The 19518-nt window shown below is 55.5% G+C and overlaps 1 protein-coding gene across 3 annotated transcripts in view; it reads left to right on the plus strand.

Moving 5' to 3' along the window:
- Window positions 1–18311, plus strand: part of NSMCE1 (NSE1 homolog, SMC5-SMC6 complex component) — a 35251-nt gene extending 16940 nt beyond the window's left edge. For all 3 annotated transcript variants that reach the window (XM_068968992.1, XM_068968994.1, XM_068968993.1), the window contains exons 3-8: window positions 9054–9175; window positions 10192–10269; window positions 11465–11611; window positions 16391–16507; window positions 17582–17702; window positions 18148–18311. In XM_068968992.1, the coding sequence (XP_068825093.1) occupies window positions 9054–9175; window positions 10192–10269; window positions 11465–11611; window positions 16391–16507; window positions 17582–17702; window positions 18148–18227 (665 nt within the window). In that variant the 3' untranslated portion in view covers window positions 18228–18311. The remainder of the gene's footprint in view (window positions 1–9053; window positions 9176–10191; window positions 10270–11464; window positions 11612–16390; window positions 16508–17581; window positions 17703–18147) is intronic.
- The last annotated feature ends 1207 nt before the right edge of the window (window positions 18312–19518 follow it).

Consider the following 19518-nt stretch of genomic DNA (forward strand, 5'->3'; position numbering starts at 1 on the left):
TAGATTAAAAAATTGACACATTATTTCAGTGAGTAGAATAAGCAATAGGATGTTCAGGCAAAAAACTAGTGAACTGAAATGCATGTACCAAAAATAGGTTAGGGGACACTGTCAGAGGAACATTGGGAGTGATGGATATTTTCTGTGTTTGTCAAACCTCTCCTCCTAGCTTTGTTTTCTCATGTGGGTTTACACGGCCATTTCTACACTCAGGGCTCCGGCTCGTGGGGCGTGGCCTGTGTTAGTGGTGAGGCAGTGATGCTGCCCACCTTTCCGCTGAGTGTTCCCTCCTGTGTCTGCAGTCACATTTAAATGCACCTTCTCTTTCCACGGAGGACTCAGCGATGACCAGATGCTGGCTCCAAATAAGTTTTCCTCCTGCTTTTAATGATCTCATTGCACATTCCCCTCCTTTTGCTGTGATAATAACCTTACTGATGTCAGCCGGCTTGCCTTTCCAGTTAATCGGGGGATTACGCGTGTGCCCATAACTGAAAAGTGGCATACAATTAGCATGAAAAGTAACATCTCCAGCGGGACTTGATGAATTTTCAAACATATGGAATTTCACAGCAGGCAGCTGTGATGTGTGCTCAGGCTGGAGCGTTTGGGTTCTGGAAGTTCTGCAGCCAGGAGGGAATGAATGCTGTGGCTTTCACATCTCTGGCTCTTGAAAAACTCACTGTGTCCAAGTCTGTGGGGTGACGTGGGGGCAGGGTGGGCACGGTCCCTCCCAGGCCAGCGTGGATCTGCTGAGCTGGGACCTCTGTGTGCTCCACGCTCTCCTAAGCGTGGGCCTCGTTAGGTTCGGAATGTGTTTTGCATTGCATCCCCCCATGAAGGGCGGACTTGTGGGTGTGTGGGAGGACGGAGAGTCAGTTCTTCAGCAGGATCACCACACACGCCACTGGCAGGAACAAGGAAGCCTTTTCTTGAAGACGCAAGTTCAAATCGGGGACTCGGAAAAGTTTTTTGGTTTTTTGTTTTTTTCACTTTCTGTCTTTGCTTTCTGTTTTGTAAAGGAAATCTGATTTACTTCATGGAAAAGTTTTGAGGGTCACACAGGGAGCTTAGGCGACGTGCCTGGCTCAGAGTACTTCCTGCTCCTTGCGGCCCCTTCCTTCCTGCACGTCCCTCCCCATAGCGTCCACTCTCAGATCCCGGGGCTGGGGGTGGGGAAGTGAGCCCCAGAAGGTCCGTGACTTTGGTCCTTAGTGCGATGGAATTGCAATAGGAATTCGTAAGCTCAGTTTCTTTCTTTTTTTTCCTAAAATTATTTATTTTTGGCTGCGCTGGGTCCTCACTGCTGCACGGGCTTTCACTAGTTGTGGCGGGCGGGGCTGCTCTTGGTTGCCGTGCACAGGCCTCTCACTGTGTTAGTCTCTCTTGTTGCAGAGCATGGACTCTAGGGCACGTGGCCTTCAGTGGTGGTGACACGTGGGCTCAGTAGTTCTCGGTTCCTGGGCGGTAGAGCGCAGGCTCAGTAGTTGCGGTGCATGGGCTTGGCTAGTCTGTGGCATGTGGGATCTCCCTGGACTAGGGATGGAACTCGTGTCTCCTGCATTGGCAGGCAGATTGTTTACCACTGAGCCACCAGGGAAGCCCTCTATAAGCTTATTTTCTGATACAGGGGTTTTCTTAGAAAATCCAGACAGTGTGGTCATCATTTCCTCGTAGAAGGAGATGACGAGTGCAGGTGCCGAGGGGGGTGTGAGTGCCAGGGGAAGGCTAGCACAGCCGAGTGGAGAGCGAGCAGGCACACGGGAGTGTGGCCGGGAGTGGTGGGAGTCACGGGTGGCTTCCAGGTGGGTGGTGGTAGTGCCGGGATCTGGTCTCACCCCAGCTGCACATGGAGGACGGGGCTAGGCGGTGGGGACTCAGAGGAGGGCTACAGTGAGCAGGATGGAAGTGGTCAGGACTCTTCTGACAGCACCGCAGGCTTGCACGCCTTTCAGCCCCTTCCTAAGCCCTGCTGGGAACGGGCCGCTGAGCCAATTCCCACGTGTATGAGGTGTGGGCATAAGCAAAGACCACCCAGGTGAGAACAGGCAATGGCTGTTTACTCAGAGCTTGCTCTCTCAAGGCACTTGTGTTTTGGAGATCTGATGGCAGGCAGAGGGGTGGGGAAGCTCCATGGTGGGGGAGAGGGAAGGCCTCGGCGGGCCCAATTGGAGGCTGCGGCTCAGGAAGCTGGAGGCGGGCTAACTAGAGGCAGGACAGCCTGTGATGGGTTTGGGGGAACATTCCTGACTTTCTCTGGTTGGGCTCAAAGCAGAAATCAGGGAAGCTGTCAGTTATTAATCAAGACTTGGTCATTCTACAGAGGTTACTGGTGGCTTCCTGTGGGTGATAGGTTGGTTTCCTGGGCTGGTTGGTGCCAATTGTGGATCAGTGCCCTGTTTTTATACATGGTTATTGTCCGTTGTACGTTCAGTCTATCAGATGAATATGTGTGACACAGTCAATTCCTTTGAGTTGTTTCCCCTGAGAAACCACAGTTGCTTCTCTGGTGGACCTGGGACACCGTGGCCTCTGCAGTCTCCCTCTGTCTTTATGGCAGGGTTCCAGCCCAAACCACATTTTGAAAACTGGTGCTGTCATTGGGATCTAGTTTGCAAGTGTAGTTTTTACCCTATAGTAATTCTAATTTTTAAAAACTGTTTTTTAAAAAACTTTTCTCACATGAGAAAAAACAATTTTTCTAATAAAAATCTAAAAATTGGGCACCTGCCTAGAGCAGAAGAGCCCTGCCTCTCTCAACGGGACGCTCGCTGTCCACTTCACCCTCTGTGCCCACTGCTAGCTTCCCGCCTGGTCTGCGTGGACATCTGGCTTGTCAGTCTCCACAGCTCTGCTCAGATGAGCTTGAGGGAGAAGCTCGGGGATGCAGCTGAGCTGCTCGGTCCAGCAGGGGTGGCAGCCCAGCCCTGCAGAGCCTTCATCAGCTCCTTGACTGCTTGGATGGTTGCGGGTGGGGGCTGCCACGCATCTCAGTGATGGGTGGACCGCTTGTTTTCAGAGGGCGAGATGAAAGTGAGATGCACATGAAGAGCGTCCGCAGTGAAGTTCTGCTGAAAGTGGTTGGGTTTCCTGCGATGACTCACCGTGTAATCTGGACTTTGCCCCGTCTCAGCACCATCATGATGGGAGTCCTGTTGCTTTGTTGCCAGAAGTGCTGAACAGTAGGCCTCGGTCAGGGGAATGGCTGACGAGTAGGCTTCCTGCACTCATATGGACAGTGGGCGTCTGTCCCTGTCGCCACTCCAGCAGTGTTCTCATGGGTTTTATGGCACTTAATGCCTGTGGCCGAGATGCTGGAACTGTGCCGAGGGCTATCAGGTAAGGTTTATGCCCTGTCGTTTAGGCCCAAGAGTAGACTTCCTAACCGAAATGACCTCTTGATTTTGGGGAAAGAAAAAAAAATGATGTCTATACCTGGAGACAAATCTCTCACCAATAGATTTTTTAAAAGAGCCCATTATTAAAAGCCTGTTCCCTCTGCACCATCAGAGCCCTGAGCTAATCTCTGTTGTCACAGGACACTGTCATTTTTCCCTTGTTTCAGACTCCGGAGGGTTAATGGCACCAGGGTGTATTGTTGAGCATTGAAATATTTTTTAAACCTTTTATTATGGAAAAAGAGAGATAAGGAGAGAGAATAATACAACGCAGCCTCATGTACTCATCACCCGGTTAAAACAATTCATGACTAATCTTATTTTATCTCTGCTCCTAATTGCTCACCCCCGTATCATTTTGACGTAGTTCGCAGACCTCATTGCATATTTGAGTAAGAATTTTTTCCTTTTTTCAAAAAATGGATGCTCAAGTCCTTTGGTCGCTGTGCCAGGCTGAAGGCCACATGTTTCTGGTCCAGACTTTGTCACCTGCCCTGTGATCTTGGTTAAGTCCTTAACCTCTCTGACCCTTGGTATTCTCTTTTGGAAAGCAGACTCTACTGTATCCTCTTGGCAGTCGTTTGTGGGGGCCTTTTATGAGATCCTGAGGGAATGAAACTGTCGCAGGTGCTTTACGGATGGAGAGAACTCTTGTCTAGTCTCTCTGCCCCATGAAAGGCTGTCCACCTTTCATGCCAGCTCTTCCCAGCACTGTTCACTAGTTGCTCCACGGAAGTGACATTGTCAGCTCTCGTCTTCCCACTCACCCATCGCACTGTTGGTCAAGAGGACCATCTTCCCCAGGCAGTTAATACCAAAGCCCCAGGCCGGGACATGACCCCTCGCACGTCTCTGCGGCCCAGTGTGCCTGCCTGCTGGCCCTGCCCAGCCCCGGGGTCTGCTCCCCGGCCCACTGTGCCCCAGCGCCCATGTCTGGCCCGGGCCTGGGCGGCCCTGTCCTCAGTGCGGCACTCAGGAGGACCACCCAGCTCGCCCCACCAGATGAGAGGGTTCCCATGGGGCAAGTTGGCCCATGCGTGGTTCAGTCCCCTGGGGCCTTATTTTTTGCTGTTATTTCCTTTGCCTAAAATAGTATTTCCTCTGCCTAAAAATGTCCTATCCGTGGCGTCTAGTTTGGAACAAAACTATTTGTTGCTCAGAAGTTAGGGCAGCAGACTTCCTGCTGCCCAAGCATGCAGTGAACCCTGGGCTCCCATAGGCTTCTGGGAGCAGAGACTGATGAATAAGAAGTCTGTTGGGTAAATTAAAATTTGTTTTTAAAGAAAAAGAGATAATGTATGCAGTGATGGCCAGAAAAAAGTCTCTCAAAAGGAACTGAACCGGCCCCTACTCCTCAGAGACGCGTCCCGTTGGTTCTCTGCTGCCCCAGCCTGTCCATTGCCCTGAGTCCCGTTTTTTAATTGCCCCTACGGGGAGGTACTTCCTGCTACAGAAGGAGCAATTCTGTTCTGTTCTGAGTCCTCTAGTTCAGTTCCTCCCGTAGTTGTGACCTGGCCGAAGGGTCTGGACCTCCTCTCTTGGCAGATGGATGAGATGTTGGCCGGGCCCGGCTCAGCGTGTATCCTTTGGGCATGGCCCTCTGACGTCCTTCCCAGGGCCTGCCTGCACACTCACTGTCTTTCTGTATTGGCTGTGTCTCTCTTTGTGACTCTAAGGGCAAGTTCTAGAGGAATTAGATGTGACTTTGGTGGGGTCTGGTGTAGGGAATGTTCCCAGTGGATGCTTGCTCTGCTCCCCAGAGACCCCGAGGGCTCTTCTTCGAGCCCATGCTTGACTTGGGCTTCATTTCCACTTGGAGGAGCTCGGGGCAAGTGCTTTAACTCTGGTTATGTAAAGCTGATGATAGCAACTCACCTTATGGACTTAGTGTTCTTGCAGTGATGAAATGAGCCCTGCATTTACAGGCCTGTTGTTCCCAACCCAACAGGAGGACTTCACCACAGCCCACAAGGTGTGGGCACACACGCTGTGCATACAGGGAGAGAGCACAGGGCCGCCGGGGAGCTACAGACCCTTGCTTGGTCCAGCCATGCTGCCGAGCATGGGCATCCCACCTTGGTGATTGCCGGTCATTAGTGTGGAGGGACCCAGCCTCTGAGCCAGGGCTACCCGCAGAAACCTGATACACTGATACCTAAAGCCTGTCGTTTTTCCTTAGTTGATTCGGAATCTGAAGGGAAGAGCCATGTTGTTTGTTAGTTTGCTAAAATCCCTGGAAGTGGTAGAACCAAGACTAGAAATAGTTGCTTCAGAATCATGTGATACGCTCGGTGTTTCATGCCCAGTATCATGACCCTGGACTCACGGGATACTGGGGCCAAATGGATCATTAGACACTCATGTAGCCCAGACTTGCCAGCTGTAGCTTCTCTACTGTGGGCTCCAGGGAGAGGGGTCAGAGCAGTGAAAAGTAGCTGCTTTGAAGGCTTGATTTTGGGAAGCGCCGATCTGTGTTACCTTGACCGTTAATGGGCACGTCAGGGATCTTGGTAGCAAGCAAGAGTTCCCAATTCTGGCTACCTTAGAAAGAAACGTGTGGGAGGCTGTTGGGAAGGGAGCACGCAGGACTGGTAGAGGGCTCGTGGCCAGGCTGGGGAACGGGCACAGGGAGCCCACGGTTACCAGGCATGGGAAGCGCAGCAGCACCTCACAGTCACAGCCCCTCTCGCTCAGACTGAGAGGGTGTTTGATAGGCTGCACACAGGTCCTGGGTCCACTGCTGGCTGACCTGGGACCTGACCGCCGCCCCCCCCCCCAGCTTCCTGCCCTCCAGTTCTCTGGTTGTGGGGTCTCTTCTACCCCCAAAAGTCACACATATGACAGAAAAACTCCAGGAGTAGGGCAGCCAGCTCTGGTGCCTGGAACAAAGTATGAGAGGGGAGGATGTGCTTGAGGACTCTGGGAGGACAAGGCAGAGCCCAGGACCCTTGTCTAGTGGGCAGGGCAGCGAGGGGCGGTTCTGGGACGCCTGAGAGGCGGAGCTTGGCTGGTTGGAGCGGGGGCGGTGGAGGAGAGAGGGTGAAGGGAAGGTTCCTAGATACGTGTGAGGCTGGCTCTGAGGCCACCATGTGGCCTTCAGGGATCAGAGGAAGGGAGAGGCGGGCCTTGGGGGCCCCAGAGGGGCAGGGCGGGCCTGGGCTGGCCCTCCAGCTGCCTTGGTTGCCCCCAAGAAGTCCAGTTGGGGAGGGGGTGCTGCTGAACAGGAGGAAAGCTTATTCCCAGGTAATGACATGGTACAGCTTGTCTGTGGGAACCACGTGCAGGTCAGCCGAAGTGAGGACTGTGGCCGAGCCCTGGCGGACGCTCACACTCACGGAGGGCGGGGTGAGTGGAGCGCACAGGAGCCCCTGAGCAGGGGGTGGGCTGCTGCAAGAAGGACAGCGATAGGAAGTGGGTTTTTTTTTCCCCTTAGATGAAAATATTTTGAAAACATTCATGTTTCTGAAAAGTGAGGCTGGACAACGAACCAGAGGCGGTGGGCGAAGGGAAGCGCAGGGCGGCTATTAGCTCATCTCTGCAGACAGGCTTTCTGGAAAGTCCGAGGCAGCAGAAGGCTTTTGATCCGCCCCCAGAGTACATTTTTCTGAATGGCACCCAGGAGAGGCCTTTTCAGTGGAAAAAGTGAATTCTCACTTTCAGAGGAGGTGGGACTTGCCGCTGTGTCACTTGGGGTAGATGGGGTAGCTCCTGTCCATCAGCAGAAGGTGGGTCTTGGTGCCTGGGCCTCCTCTCCCCACGGCCGAGTTTTTCTGGGTGGAGGAGTCCACGGTAGAGGTGCTCTGCATGGTGTGGGAGAGGAGGAGAGCACCAGAGCAGCTTTTGGAAAAAAGTGTCCTGTGAGTTGGCTTTCGTAACTAGTGAGAAGGAGGGCTCTTGCTCAGAGGCGCAGAGGCAGGAAATGTGAGCCTGTCTCACTCCTCTGATCACAGTTTTACAGCATCTGTGGCCACATCATCACACTGCTGTTACAATTTTGCCACGTCCATGTACCATGTTTATTAATATGATTTTTTTCTTCAGTTATTTTTTTTTAACTTAAGCAACTTAAACCAAGGAAGGTTAGACCCCACTGTGATGTGCATCTTGGTATTTCTGTCCGGGCCTCCCGGGCCTCCTCAGCTGTGCCTGTGACACAGCTGCCGCCCTTACATTGGCCATGACCTCCCCTGCCACCAGAGTGACCTTTTGTTTTTCTAGACTTTTATAGTATTTAGCAATTCAAAGAGCTTACACATACCTCTCTCTGTAAGAAGCCAGATATCAAGTGCCCTGGGATGACTCCCGGCTCACCTTAGTTCCCTTCCTAGCAGTGGCCTTGGTCATCAGTGTGGTAGATAACCTTCCTGCCCTTTTTGCCTGCAGTGTTTTGTTTTGTTTGTTTTATTATTGCTTTATTCATAAATGTTATATTGTCTGTTTTACTGCTTTTTTTTCCCCCTTACAGTAATTATTTTTCTAAGGCACAAATTTTTTGAAATTTGTTACTTTAGTAAGTGAAAACAGTAATACATGCTCTGGGTTTAAAAGTCTCACAGGGACTTCCCTGGTGGTCCAGTGATTAAAACCCTGCGCTTCTGTTGCCAAGGGTACAGGTTTGATCCCTGGTTAGGGAACTGAGATCCCGCATGCAGTGAGATGAGACCAAAACAAAAACAAAAACAAAAGAAATGTCTCTCAGTTCAGCAGGGTGATTCCAGGACACAAGGCTGACCATGTCCCTCCTGTGCTCCCAGATCTGAAAGGTTCCCGTGGCCCCCAGGAGGACGGGCACACACCTCTGTACCCTCCGGCCCACGGGGCCCTGGGCCATCTGGCTCCCACTTTGCACTGCAGCCTCCGCAGCCCTCCCGGCCGTCCTTCCTTCCCCCGCCAGTCTGCTGTCCATCCTCCCCGCCCCTGCAGTGCTCCACAGGCTCTGTCCCAGGCTGGTGGACTGATGACCCTGGAGAAGGGTGCTGGCTTCCTTATACATCTCTGGGCAGCACCTCCTGCCATCAGGGGCAGCAGGAGGCGGCTGGCACTCAGGTCAGGGGCTCCCAGTGAACCCTGGGCAAGTCTGCCCCCCTCTGCAGGCAGGATGGGTTCATAACTGTGTGAAAAGTGCTCAAATCAGGGCCTTCCCCGGGATGGGTGCTTGATGTGAGCAGCTGTTCCTGCCATGGGGTTGTTCTTCACTGTTGCAGCCCTGGGCCATTACACAGGGCCTGTGTGTCAGTGTTCAGTCCAGGCTTACGTGTTGACTGAAAGGAGGAGGGATAGAGGTGGACGTGATCCCTGCGTGAGGCGGGACAGAGGCTCTGTGGAGGAGTCGGGTTGTGATGCCCACTGCACCGTGGTGCTGGGTGGGGACGGTGACCAGGCAGAGGGGAACTTGGGGTGGGGTTGGGGGGGTGAGGAGGCCGGGGCTGCCACCCGAGACAGGAAGACCTCGGCGGGCTTTCTGCCTCACAGCGCCGTCTGTTTGAATGCTCCAGGAAGGAAGAAGCCGCAGGCATCGGCACTCACCCGGCAGGGCTGGGGCCTTCGCCCAGTTGTGGCTTTGCTGCTTCGTGTTCGGGTTGATGGCAGATTGAAACCAGCTACACTTTTGATGCAGCACCCTCCGCCTTTCTTCTTTCTCCTCTTTTTTTCCAGGTAATGCTACCATAGAGAAGCTGGAGGACTTCATCAACAACATTAACAGTGTCTTGGAATCCTTGTACATAGAGATAAAGAAAGGTGTCACTGAGGATGACGGGAGACCCATTTACGCGCTGGTGAGAGCAGACAGAGCCCCCTGGTGGGTGTCTGGGGAACTGCAGTGGAGACAGCCTCTGCCCTCCTTCCTGAGGGGTGGATGAAGGCGCACCCACCTCACCAGGGGCTTGGAGGGCGAAAGACACCAGGCCTGGCCACCTCCCTGACCCAGTCCCGTCTCTCCATGCTCGCTGCCGGCCCCCTGGTCTGTAGTGTCCTCTGCAGCCATCAGGGTTGGGGGTAATAGAACCTGGGCCTGGCTCTCAATGCAGCACTTGCTTTGTTGCCCCACATGGAATGCCCCTTCCACCCTGAGACTGGGCAGCATGCCTTAGGTTTTATTTTGGTTGTTGCCAGGCATCTGCAAGTCACCCTAGATGAATGGAATATTAGGCATAAAGGGATAAAAATGCCTTTTCATTTAGAACAAGACATAGAAGCTTTGGAAAGAAAGAAACGTGAGGTCACTAAGGATTGAGACCTCCTTGGGCCCTCCTGCTGTGTTCAGATTTTTTTTTTTTCCCTCCTGGCTAGGGAAGGATGTGAAATACAAGCCCCCATCTTTGGGTAGGGAACTGCTTTAGGCCTTCAGAGACCAGGCTCCTACCACCAGGCCCACACAGAATGGGGCTCTAGCCCAGGGTTTCTCAAACCCTGTTGCTTGGAAGAAAGGGTTGTGGAAATGTTGGGTTAAGTCGGTAAATCAGTATTATTTACTGCCAGAGTTCTCAATGCCTTGTGCATTTGAAGCCCTGCTAGCATGCAGACAAGTTTCCCGAATTCTTCTGAGTTTGGAAGCTATCGCACAACCTTGGGAGTTCTGAAATCTTTGAAAATTAGACATATTGACTGAGCTAAAGATTTAAGCTTGTAAGACTGGTTCTAAATTTATCCCCATGGCCCACAGTGCCTGGACACAAAGTGCTCCAGGACTGGTGAGGTGGGGAGGGAGAGGGGAGGAAGGAAGAGCCTGCAGGTGAATTAACTGTGACAAGTGAAGGGCACAGCCTGATTCTCACGCTAACTTATTTTTTAGGTGAATCTTGCAACGACTTCAATTTCCAAAATGGCATCAGATTTTGCCGAGAATGAGCTGGATCTCTTTAGAAAGGCTGTAAGTACAGCAACTCCCATTGCCCATCAGCCAGGCTTCTTACAGAAAACTTCTGTATTTCATCAGAAATGGAAACTTCAACCTTACTGGGTCCCCCTGCTGCCTGAGAAAGCCCTTGCAGGGGCATGTCACCAAGTGCCCCTCTCAGAATTCATAGCTGCCAGGTAATTGCTGAGGAGGTTGCCACGGCCGCCTGGGAAAGAAGAGCTGGTCTGGGTTTGACTCCAACTGGTTGAATAACAGTGGACCTCCTGGGTGTGGGGTGCAGGTGAGCGGGTGTTGCTGCTCGAGTCCCAGGGTTCAACAGCGTCCCCAGGGACCTTGCCAGAAAGGCTGAACCCTAGTCTTCACCCAGACTGCTGAATCCGAGCCTGAATTCTGAGAAGGTGCCCAGTGATCCGCCTACCCAATCATTTGAGGGGCGCTGCTCTGCCTGCCCAGCTTCAGGGCCGTTCACTCAGCCACCTTGCCACTCACCTGGGTGAGCACCTGGTTAGGCCACTGGTTCTCAGCCCTGGGTGCCCCGCAGTAACTGAGGAGGTAAAAGTAATGCAGACATTCAGGCCTCCCTCCAGGTCTGTCGAGTCCAGGTCTCTGAGCTCTGAGTCCTAGAATCATTCCTTCCTAAGCCGCCTCTGGGGCTGATTAGCAGCCAGGATTGAGAATCAGATTCTAAGACAGTAAATACACGGCTGTGTGTGTGTGCATGTGTGCGCACACAAGAAGCCTATCTTCTTGGTTCCTCTGCTCTGCTGTGGGCAGAAGTTTTAAGGCAGCCTCCAGCAAGCTTCTCCCAGCCCCAGTCCACAGCAGCCCTGTGGCTCCCAGGTGTGTTCTCTCGCTGGGCCACCCTGGTGCCTTCCCTTCCCGGTTCCAGCCTGCCCATCTCTGCATAGAAGGGGCGCGGCCCCATTTCCTTATTCATTCATTCCTCATCTTCTATATCTTCAGGGAGGTGAAGTGATCCTTCTTGATTCAGGGGGCATTAAGGTCCTTCATTTGGAATGGTGTTACAGGAGCGACTTGGGTCAAAACATATCTGTGGCTTTTGATGGATATTGTTAAGCTGTTTTCCTGAAGAGCCCCTCAGTTCTGCCTGTGATATGAGTGGTCTCACTGCGCCCCGCCAGAATCGGCATTATGGCCTAAGAGTTGTTCTCCCCAGTCTAATGGACATGGCTGCTGTCTCTTCCAGTTGGAGCTGATTATTGACTCAGACACTGGCTTTGCGTCTTCCACAAATATTTTGAACCTGGTTGATCAGCTTAAAGGCAAGAAGATGAGGAAGAAGGAAGCTGAGCACGTGCTGCAGAAGTTCGTACAAAACAAGTGGCTGATTGAGGTATTTCTCGCTGCAGGTTTTCCAGCTTGGCTCACTTTTTACCGTGAATCTCACTGTTTCCTCCAAAATCGTATTGTGTTTAATGGGTCTCTGTTGAGCTGAGCCTGTTCAGGTTCCTTTATCTCAGCATTTCCCGACCTCTTTGGCACCAGGGACTGATTTTGTGGAAGTCAGTTTTTCCACAGACTGAGGAGAGGGGATGGTTTGGGGATGATTCAAGCGCATTGCATTGCATTACATTCCCTTCTCCAGGGGATCGTCCCCACCCAGGGATCGAACCCGGGTCTCCTGCACTGCAGGTGGATTCTTTACCATCTAAGCCCTGGGGAAGCCCATTGCGCATTTTTTTGGTGTTATTATTACGTTAGCTCCACATTCAGATTGTCAGGCTTTAGATCCTGGAGGTCAGGAGCCCCTGCTGTCTGCGTTGAGGCCCACAGTGACCCTGCGAGGAGAACCCTGTTTACTCCAGTGACCTGGGTGGGAGGCCCAACTGGAAGTGGCAGAGCCAGGGTCTCAGGCAGCTGTGCGGGCCCCGGACTCTGGTCCCCAGGCAGGTGGTGTAGTGCGGTCGGCAGGAGCATAGGGCTGCTGCCAGATTCCGCCGCAGGTGCCCCCGCGTTCCTCGTCTGTGAGAGGAGGAATAGCTCCACCTCCAGGTGAGTGAGGAGCAGGATGAGGGGGTGGGAGTCAGGCCCCGGTGCTGGGCCTCCACAGGAGTCACTGTCCCATCGTGATTATCACTGTCATGTACTCCAAGGCCAGTGCTGTTGGGATTCTTTCACTTAGGTGGTGGCCCTCAAAGAGCAAAGAGGACGTGTTGACAAGCTTTTGGAGAGGAGCTGTAGCAATCTGTGAAAGGTTTGAGTTTCTTGATGCCCTGTGTCTATTTCTGTTGGCTGGAACAGTCAGACGTTTCAGTTCTTTTTCCACAAATGCACCACTGTTTCCAAGAAACCCGAGCCAGACAGGCTCTGTGCCGCCTTGCGCGTCCCGCTCCTGTCCCTCTGGGCTGTGTCTGGGCAGGACTGCTCAGAGGGGCCCTCAACTTCCTCACTTGGTGGTCAGACCTGCGGCTGGAGGCCGCTGCTGTGGTGACATGATGCTCACTTCCTTTTTGGGGAGAGCTCAGCTCTGGAGTTGTGGCAGCCGTGCTCTGAGTTGTTGATCTTGGGGTGGGCTGCCCTGGCAGTCTGACCAGAAACATCCAGTTCCTGCGGTGCTTTCTGGATGGGAGGAATTGTCTGGAGAGGCCACAGTGGTGAGGGCAGGAGTAGTGGGAGCCGCTAGTGGGGTCAGCGCCTCTGGGCACGTCTGCACATCGTGTGCTCGGGTGCTCAGCCCCTACGACCGCGGGGAGCCCTTCACTCTGTTCTGTAGCTGAACCCACTGCAGCTCCCTGATCTGGATGAAGTCCTCCACCCGGCAAGTGGCTGAGCCGTGTCCAGGCTCCAGCGAGCGTGACTGCAGGCCCCTATCAATTGCTTCGTCATAGTTTTTCTTCCTCTCTTGGGTGGATTTGGCAATACGGAATGTTCTCGGACACCTCAGGGGTCATAACTGGCTGCACTCTGTCCTCGGGCCAAGCTTTCTAAGGGCGGGGACTGTGACCTCATCTTTGTACCTCATCACTCCTGGAGGCGCTGCTTACTGAACCGCGGCTGGGCAGGTAGTTGAAGTTCCAGAGGAACAGAGTGTATCTCACACTTACCCCCCAGATGATATAAGATCTCCTCGTAGATTAGAAGGTACCAGCGCTCATACAGTCCACGTTGGCATGAACACCTGTCGTCTCCCCGGGGCTCACCCTCTGCCGCCCTGGCACAGCCTCTGTGCCCAGCTTTGGGCCCATGGGTGGCCGTGCGGGTCCAGCGTACTTAGATGCTGTCACGTCATGATGCAGGGCTGGGTGCCCGACTTGATCAGGACTGGCGCTTTGCTGCCCGGAGCGGGGACGACTGGAGCAAAGAATGCCTCTGGGGGTCTGCTGGACTTGGCTTGGGCCCCAGCTCCCGTCCTCTCTGCTTCCTCCTTGGGGAACTGGAGGTGCTGGTGCTGCCTTCCTGAGGCCTGGCTCCAAAGCCCCGAGAGTCTTGAGGGAGCCCTCCTTGCTGACTGATCCCTTGGGCCTCATGTGGACAAAGGAACAGATGGGGAAGGGGCAGGGCGTGGTGGTGAGACACCCCAGGGTCCTCCTCTGGCCTGGCCGCTCCCTCTGGAGGTGGCTTCTCGCCTCTGAGCCCGGTTCCCATCTGGAAGACGAGGACCGTGCTGGCTGGCCGGTGTCGGTCCTGCGGGAGGAGTGCTCCCCAGGCTGATCAGCACGGCCGTGGCCGTGTGTTCTGAGTCACTCTGAAGGACCAGCTGAGGGGCCACGGGGTGAGTGCTGGCCGGTGCTCTGACCAGCCTTCCTGGAGCAGCACCTTGACCGGAGGGACCGTGTCTGAGTCTCCCCCTTGGCCTCTCAGAAATGGGGCTTTCCTCAGAAGCACTGTATTCGTTATGATGGGACCCCTTCCCCCACCAGCCAAGTACTGGGAGAGCCCTGCCCTGTGCAAGGCTCTGCCTTGGCCCAGAGCTGCTGAGGCAGCTGTGCAGCCCCTCGGGGGCCCTGGAGTGGGGGTGGTCGGGATCAGTGGGCGAGGCTTTGAGACAGAGGCTGCCTCAGAGAAGTGTGGATGCTCGGAACCTGGGCATCTGCTGGCAGCTGCACGTTCGCACGGCCTAGGGACCAGTCCCCAGCACAGGGCCCCAGCTCAGGATGGTTGTCAGGCCTAGGAGGTCACTTGGGGTTGGATCTTCCTTGGAGATCGAGGGCAGTCTGCCCCTCCTAGTGACAGAGGACTGAGCGCCATCGTGAGTGATGAGCTTGGGGCACTTCTAGGCAGCTAGTAGGCGTTCAGTAAACGTGACTCAAGCCTGACTCTGAACTTGAACTTGTTCACTCCAGCCTTGGCATTCCTCCTTGGGATCGATGCGAGGGCTGTTATATACTCTTCCCTTAGATGTTTATCATGACACGGCCTAGTGCTGGGCCACGCGTCAGGTGCTGGGGACACAGGGTGAGCAAAACCAGGCCTGGCTCACAGTCTGGGGAGAGAGCTGGAGGTCAGCCCACTCTCGCTGAAGTAGAGTCGCAGACAGAGAGGAAGCAGCGCTCACTGGGGACCTGCCCTCAGCGGAGGAAGTGGCACCCCGCTGCAGGCTGGGGAGGAGGCGGCTGGTTGGGGTGGGGACACAGTCCAGGGCCGAGGGAGTGGCCTGCACCCGAGCGGGCGGGGTGGACTCGGAGCTGAGAGGGGCCGGGTGCTCTGGGGAGGGGCACAAGGTGAGCCTGGAGGTGGGCAGACAGGGGTTCAGTTCTTCAGCCCAAGAATGGTGGCGCCTCAGGGGCTGGGCCTCACTGAGGTCAGGTCTCCAAAGAGGGTCCCAGAAGGGTGAGCAGGGGGAGGGTAGATCAGGGTGGAGGCCGTGGAGACAGCCTCGTTGTGGACTTGGGGCTTTTGAGAAGGTAGCGGCCACAGGGCCCAGGACGGCCTTGGGCCCCGCCCTCTCATGCCCAGCACCACGGGGCACAGAGCTCCTGTCCCCTTCCTGACTGGCCCGACTCTGCAGTGCAGGGCACCACTGCCTTGTGCTGGGCCTCCCTCCGTTGCGGGAGTCCTTGGGCTCTGTCCTGCCTGCTTACCCTGCTCCCCACGGTCAGAGCTGTGGCTCTCTAACTCTGTGCCCATGCCCATCTTCTCCTGGGTGGTCACCTGCCCGACACTGGAGGCCCAGGATGAATGTGCTTCCCTGGCCGGGTGGCACCGCACACACTGGATGGAGGCAGGAGTCATGGGGATGGGGTGTGGGGTGGGAGCAGCAGCCCCTCTTGTGTGATGTGAGGTGGAGAAGCGGGCGCAGGGGCACTGAACCAACCCAGCGCCGCAGGCTCCGGGGGCGGCCCCTGCAAGGCTTGCCCCCCCACCCTGCTGTGTGCCTTTGCCCAGGACCCCCACTGTAGCCTCAGGGCTACAACACGTGCTCAAGAAGTCCCATCCCAGTTCCTTAGTTGACTTGGATGCGTAAACGTCCATGAGCTTCTGTGACACTTGTCTCCAGTCAGGTCTCCATCCTGCCTCTTCCTTGTGAGCTGGCCGTAGGGTCAGCCAAGTTTTTCCATATTTCTGGCTTTCCCATGGTTTGGGGTTACACAGCGTGTGGACTGTCTGTATATGGGAACCAGAAGGCCTTACCACACCCCATGCCACTTGGTTTGGGGCCTCCCTGGACCACCTTCGGCATCATCTGTGAAGTGGTGTGGGCGGAAGTGATCTTGGATGGTCCAGGCAGAGGCTCCAGGCAGTGGTGCTGGGAGGCACTGCGGTGCTGCTCCCTGGGGTTGGGGCGGGAGGCACTGGGGGAGGGAGGGGAAGGAGTAAGAGCCTGGCTCAGGGCTGTGGGGTTCACTCTGTGGGGTCACGGCTCCCTTTCCCGGCCTCTGTCCTCATCCAGGAGTGCTGGGGCAGCTCCAGGATTCCTGTCTGTGAAGGCATGAGGATGGTGCTAAGGAAATGTGGGGCAGTGGTCCTCGCCTTGCTTTTCTTTTAGGTCTCACCTAAGTTTTCCCCACTTTCGGCTGTACAAGGGGTCGGTGTGAACGCCTGCGGGGCAAGGGGTGTGCGGACCTTTGCCCCTTTCCTGGCCTTGGGCCGTGGGAACAGAGGTACCTCCTGGGCGGGAAGCAGGCTGGGTGTGCCAGTTCATAAAAGATGCCCCCACCTTGTGTCCCCACAGAAGGAAGGGGAGTTCACCCTGCATGGCCGGGCCATCCTGGAGATGGATCAGTACATCCGGGAGACGTACCCCGATGCCGTGAAGGTCTGCAACATCTGCCGCAGCCTGCTCATCCAGGTGCCTGGGGCCGGGTGGGGCGCACTCTGCAGGGCTCACTCAGGGCCCAGGACTCACTCAGGGCCCAGGCCTCTGACCACGGGCATCTCCTCAGAAGCATCTGACGACAAGTACACGAAGGCCTGCTTCTCCCTGGTCCTTCTGCTCTGTCCCAGGCTTTTTATTTTTGCCCCCCGCCCTGCTGTGCACCTTTGCCCAGGACCCCCACTGTTGCCCCAGGGCTACAACGCGTGCTCTCAGAAGTCTGTGTCTCCTATTACTGTGGCAGCAACGTGTGTCTCAGCCACAGATTCCTGTCGTCTGTTGGCCTCTGGGTACATTGTACAGCTTCAGAGCAGAGCAGCTGGACCAGTGCTGGATGATTCTGCTTTTGCCTTTTTGCTTTAGATTTTTTTGATGCCTTTTTTAAGGCCTTCATTGAATTTGTTACAGCGTTGCTTCTGTTTTTTTTATGGTTTGGTTTTTCGGCAGTGAGGCAGGTAGGACGTCAGCTCCCTGACCAGGGATCGCACCTGCACCCCCTGTGCTGGAAGGCACAGGAGCCCCAGGGAAGCCCCTGTGTTTCCTCCTTTTTCATTCTCTTTTTGCACTTATCAGTTGCACTGGGCTTGGCCTCTTGGCACATCCATCCTTGGGCACCTAGTGGTTATGTTTCTTGGGTTGGAATCCCAAGAGTGGAATTTCTAGAACAGAGTGTGCACACGGCTCTTTAAAGCTCTGCCCCACGTTGCTGAAGTGCCTTCTGAAAGCCGTGGTCGTCTTCATGCCCCCTCCAGGGCCCACTCGTGCTCAGAGTCCAGGCTTGGGGGCGGCCTTGCTGCTCCAAGGGCCTGGCCGCCACCCACTCTGCCCTGCTCTGGCCTCTGGAGCCTTGAGCTTCTTCCCTTTGCACTCACTTGTCAGCTGCTTTACTAAAACCCACTGCACTGAAGACTCAGAGTTGTTCTCATTGTCCGTTTAGGGCCTGGAAGACAAAATTACCAAGCCAGTGGGATGCCTTCCTTGCAGTCCGCTGAAGGGTTATGAACACGGAGATGTGTAGCGGGCTCTCAAGCCATCACTTTCTCATTTCAGGGTCAAAGCTGCGAGACGTGTGGAATCAGGATGCACTTACCTTGTGTGGCTAAGTACTTCCAGTCCAACTCGGAGCCGCACTGCCCCCACTGTAACGACTACTGGCCCCACGAGGTGCCAGGTCTGTGTCCCCAAGCCACTTGCTTTCCTCCTGGGCTGTGGCAGGGCTGTGTGTATGCCAGAGTGTGCGTGCCCAGCATTGAGGGGGCACCGGGGCGAGGGGCGGACAGGGCACCCCAACAAGGGCTCCATGTGTGTGCGGGCCCCAGGCCCCGTGTACTGAAGTACCTTCTGTGGTCAGTGGAGGCCGGCCTGCTTGCTGGTGTTGGTTCCGCAAGGTGCTCTGGAACCCAGCAGAAACCCTGAGACGCGAGAGGGTCTGGTATAGTAGACGAGCTCCCCTGCAGCTGTCTCTGGAGGGGAGGTGAAAGCGCATCCCCAGACGGGCTCATCCTGCCTCCCTGGGGAGTGAACTGTTCCGTGGGACAGAGTCCTCGGCACAGGCTTATGGCTGGGGGCGCCCACCAGCCCTGCCACTCACAGTGCCTTCTGGCTTTTCTGTGTAGAAGTCTTCGACCCCGAGAAGGAGAGGGAGACCGGTATGTCCAGATCGAACAAAAGGTCCTTGCGGTCCCGGCAGCACTAGCCAGGCCGCCGCCTTCGGGGGAGTGACCGCCTGCCCCGTTTGGAAGAGAGGCATCAGCTTCACGGTTCACGTGGATCACCTTTTTACCTTTTACGTTTGCTTGTTAACAGGTTTGGAATAAACTTGCTCAGCAGCTTCTGCGGCCTCATCTGGTGGCGCGCCCCTCTCTTGGCGCTCACTGAGAGCTGGGGGCCTGGGCTCGGGTCTGGGCTGAGGCTGGCCGAGCGCCTCCTGCCCAGCATGGCCCGAGGCCACTTGCTCAGGGCAGCGTTGCTTTCAGTCCCTAGCTCTGGTCACTGGTCCTACTCACACTGGCTGGCCCGACTTACTGGATGTGTGGGAGCCTTGGCCTTGGGCCCGCCTCACGCCCCACACTCTCCCTGGCCCGAGGTGCACCGGCCTGCACGGCACGAGGCTGCGGGAGGGGCTGTGGCTGTGTGTCATCTCTGGGCGCTCTGCCTCGCCTGCAGCTGCCCCAGGCCTGACCCAGGAAGTTGGCCTGGGTGCCGCCTTCCCCTGGGCCTCCGGCATCACGCCTACCACCAAATTCTGTGCAGCCCACCTGCCAGATGGCCCTCAGCCCCACGGCCACCACCCAGGCTGGCCCAGCTCCCCTCCCCTCCGCACTGCTTCCAGATTCTCCCTCAGGGTCACCCTCCCATGGCCCCCGTTGCCCTGAGGCTGACGCCACGCAGGGGCCCTGTGCGTTTCACTGTCCCCCCTCCCACTTTCCAGGGCATGGCATTTCTCTGTTCCTGGATGAACTTTCCTGCTCCTCACCCTGCAGCCTGCACACATGGTCCCTCCGCCTGCCTGCTCTCTCCCCGCGTGTCCTGCCCTTGCCAACAACACCTATTCACCCTTTAGATCTTGGCGAGGTGGTCACCACCTCCATGCCTGGTCCCCCACCTCCCCGTACATTCTCGACCATCACTTGCCACACTACTTTAATTCCCTGACTCCCCTCCCTTCCAGCCTAGTATCAATCAGGATCCCTTCAGTCATGATACAAAACCCAACTCAGATTGGCCTCAGCACAGGCTAGGGGGCCCTTCAAGAGGTTTGATGCAGTGGGCCCAGGGCACCCACGCGTCTGCATTGCTGTCCCACCCTGTTTTTATGTGTTGGCCTCATGCTGGGGCTAAAACACGGTCTCAGCAAATCAGCCTCTTTCTTCATGGTAGCAAAATGGCCACCATACTTCCAGGACCCGCGCACCCAGTCCCCACCGTCCAGAGGAAGAGGGCAGGTCTCATTTAGTGGCTCCCTCATCTCAGCAAGCATCCGGTCT

The sequence above is a fragment of the Capricornis sumatraensis genome, chromosome 3 (genome assembly GCF_032405125.1).
Source record: "Capricornis sumatraensis isolate serow.1 chromosome 3, serow.2, whole genome shotgun sequence".
Taxonomy (NCBI): domain Eukaryota; kingdom Metazoa; phylum Chordata; class Mammalia; order Artiodactyla; family Bovidae; genus Capricornis; species Capricornis sumatraensis.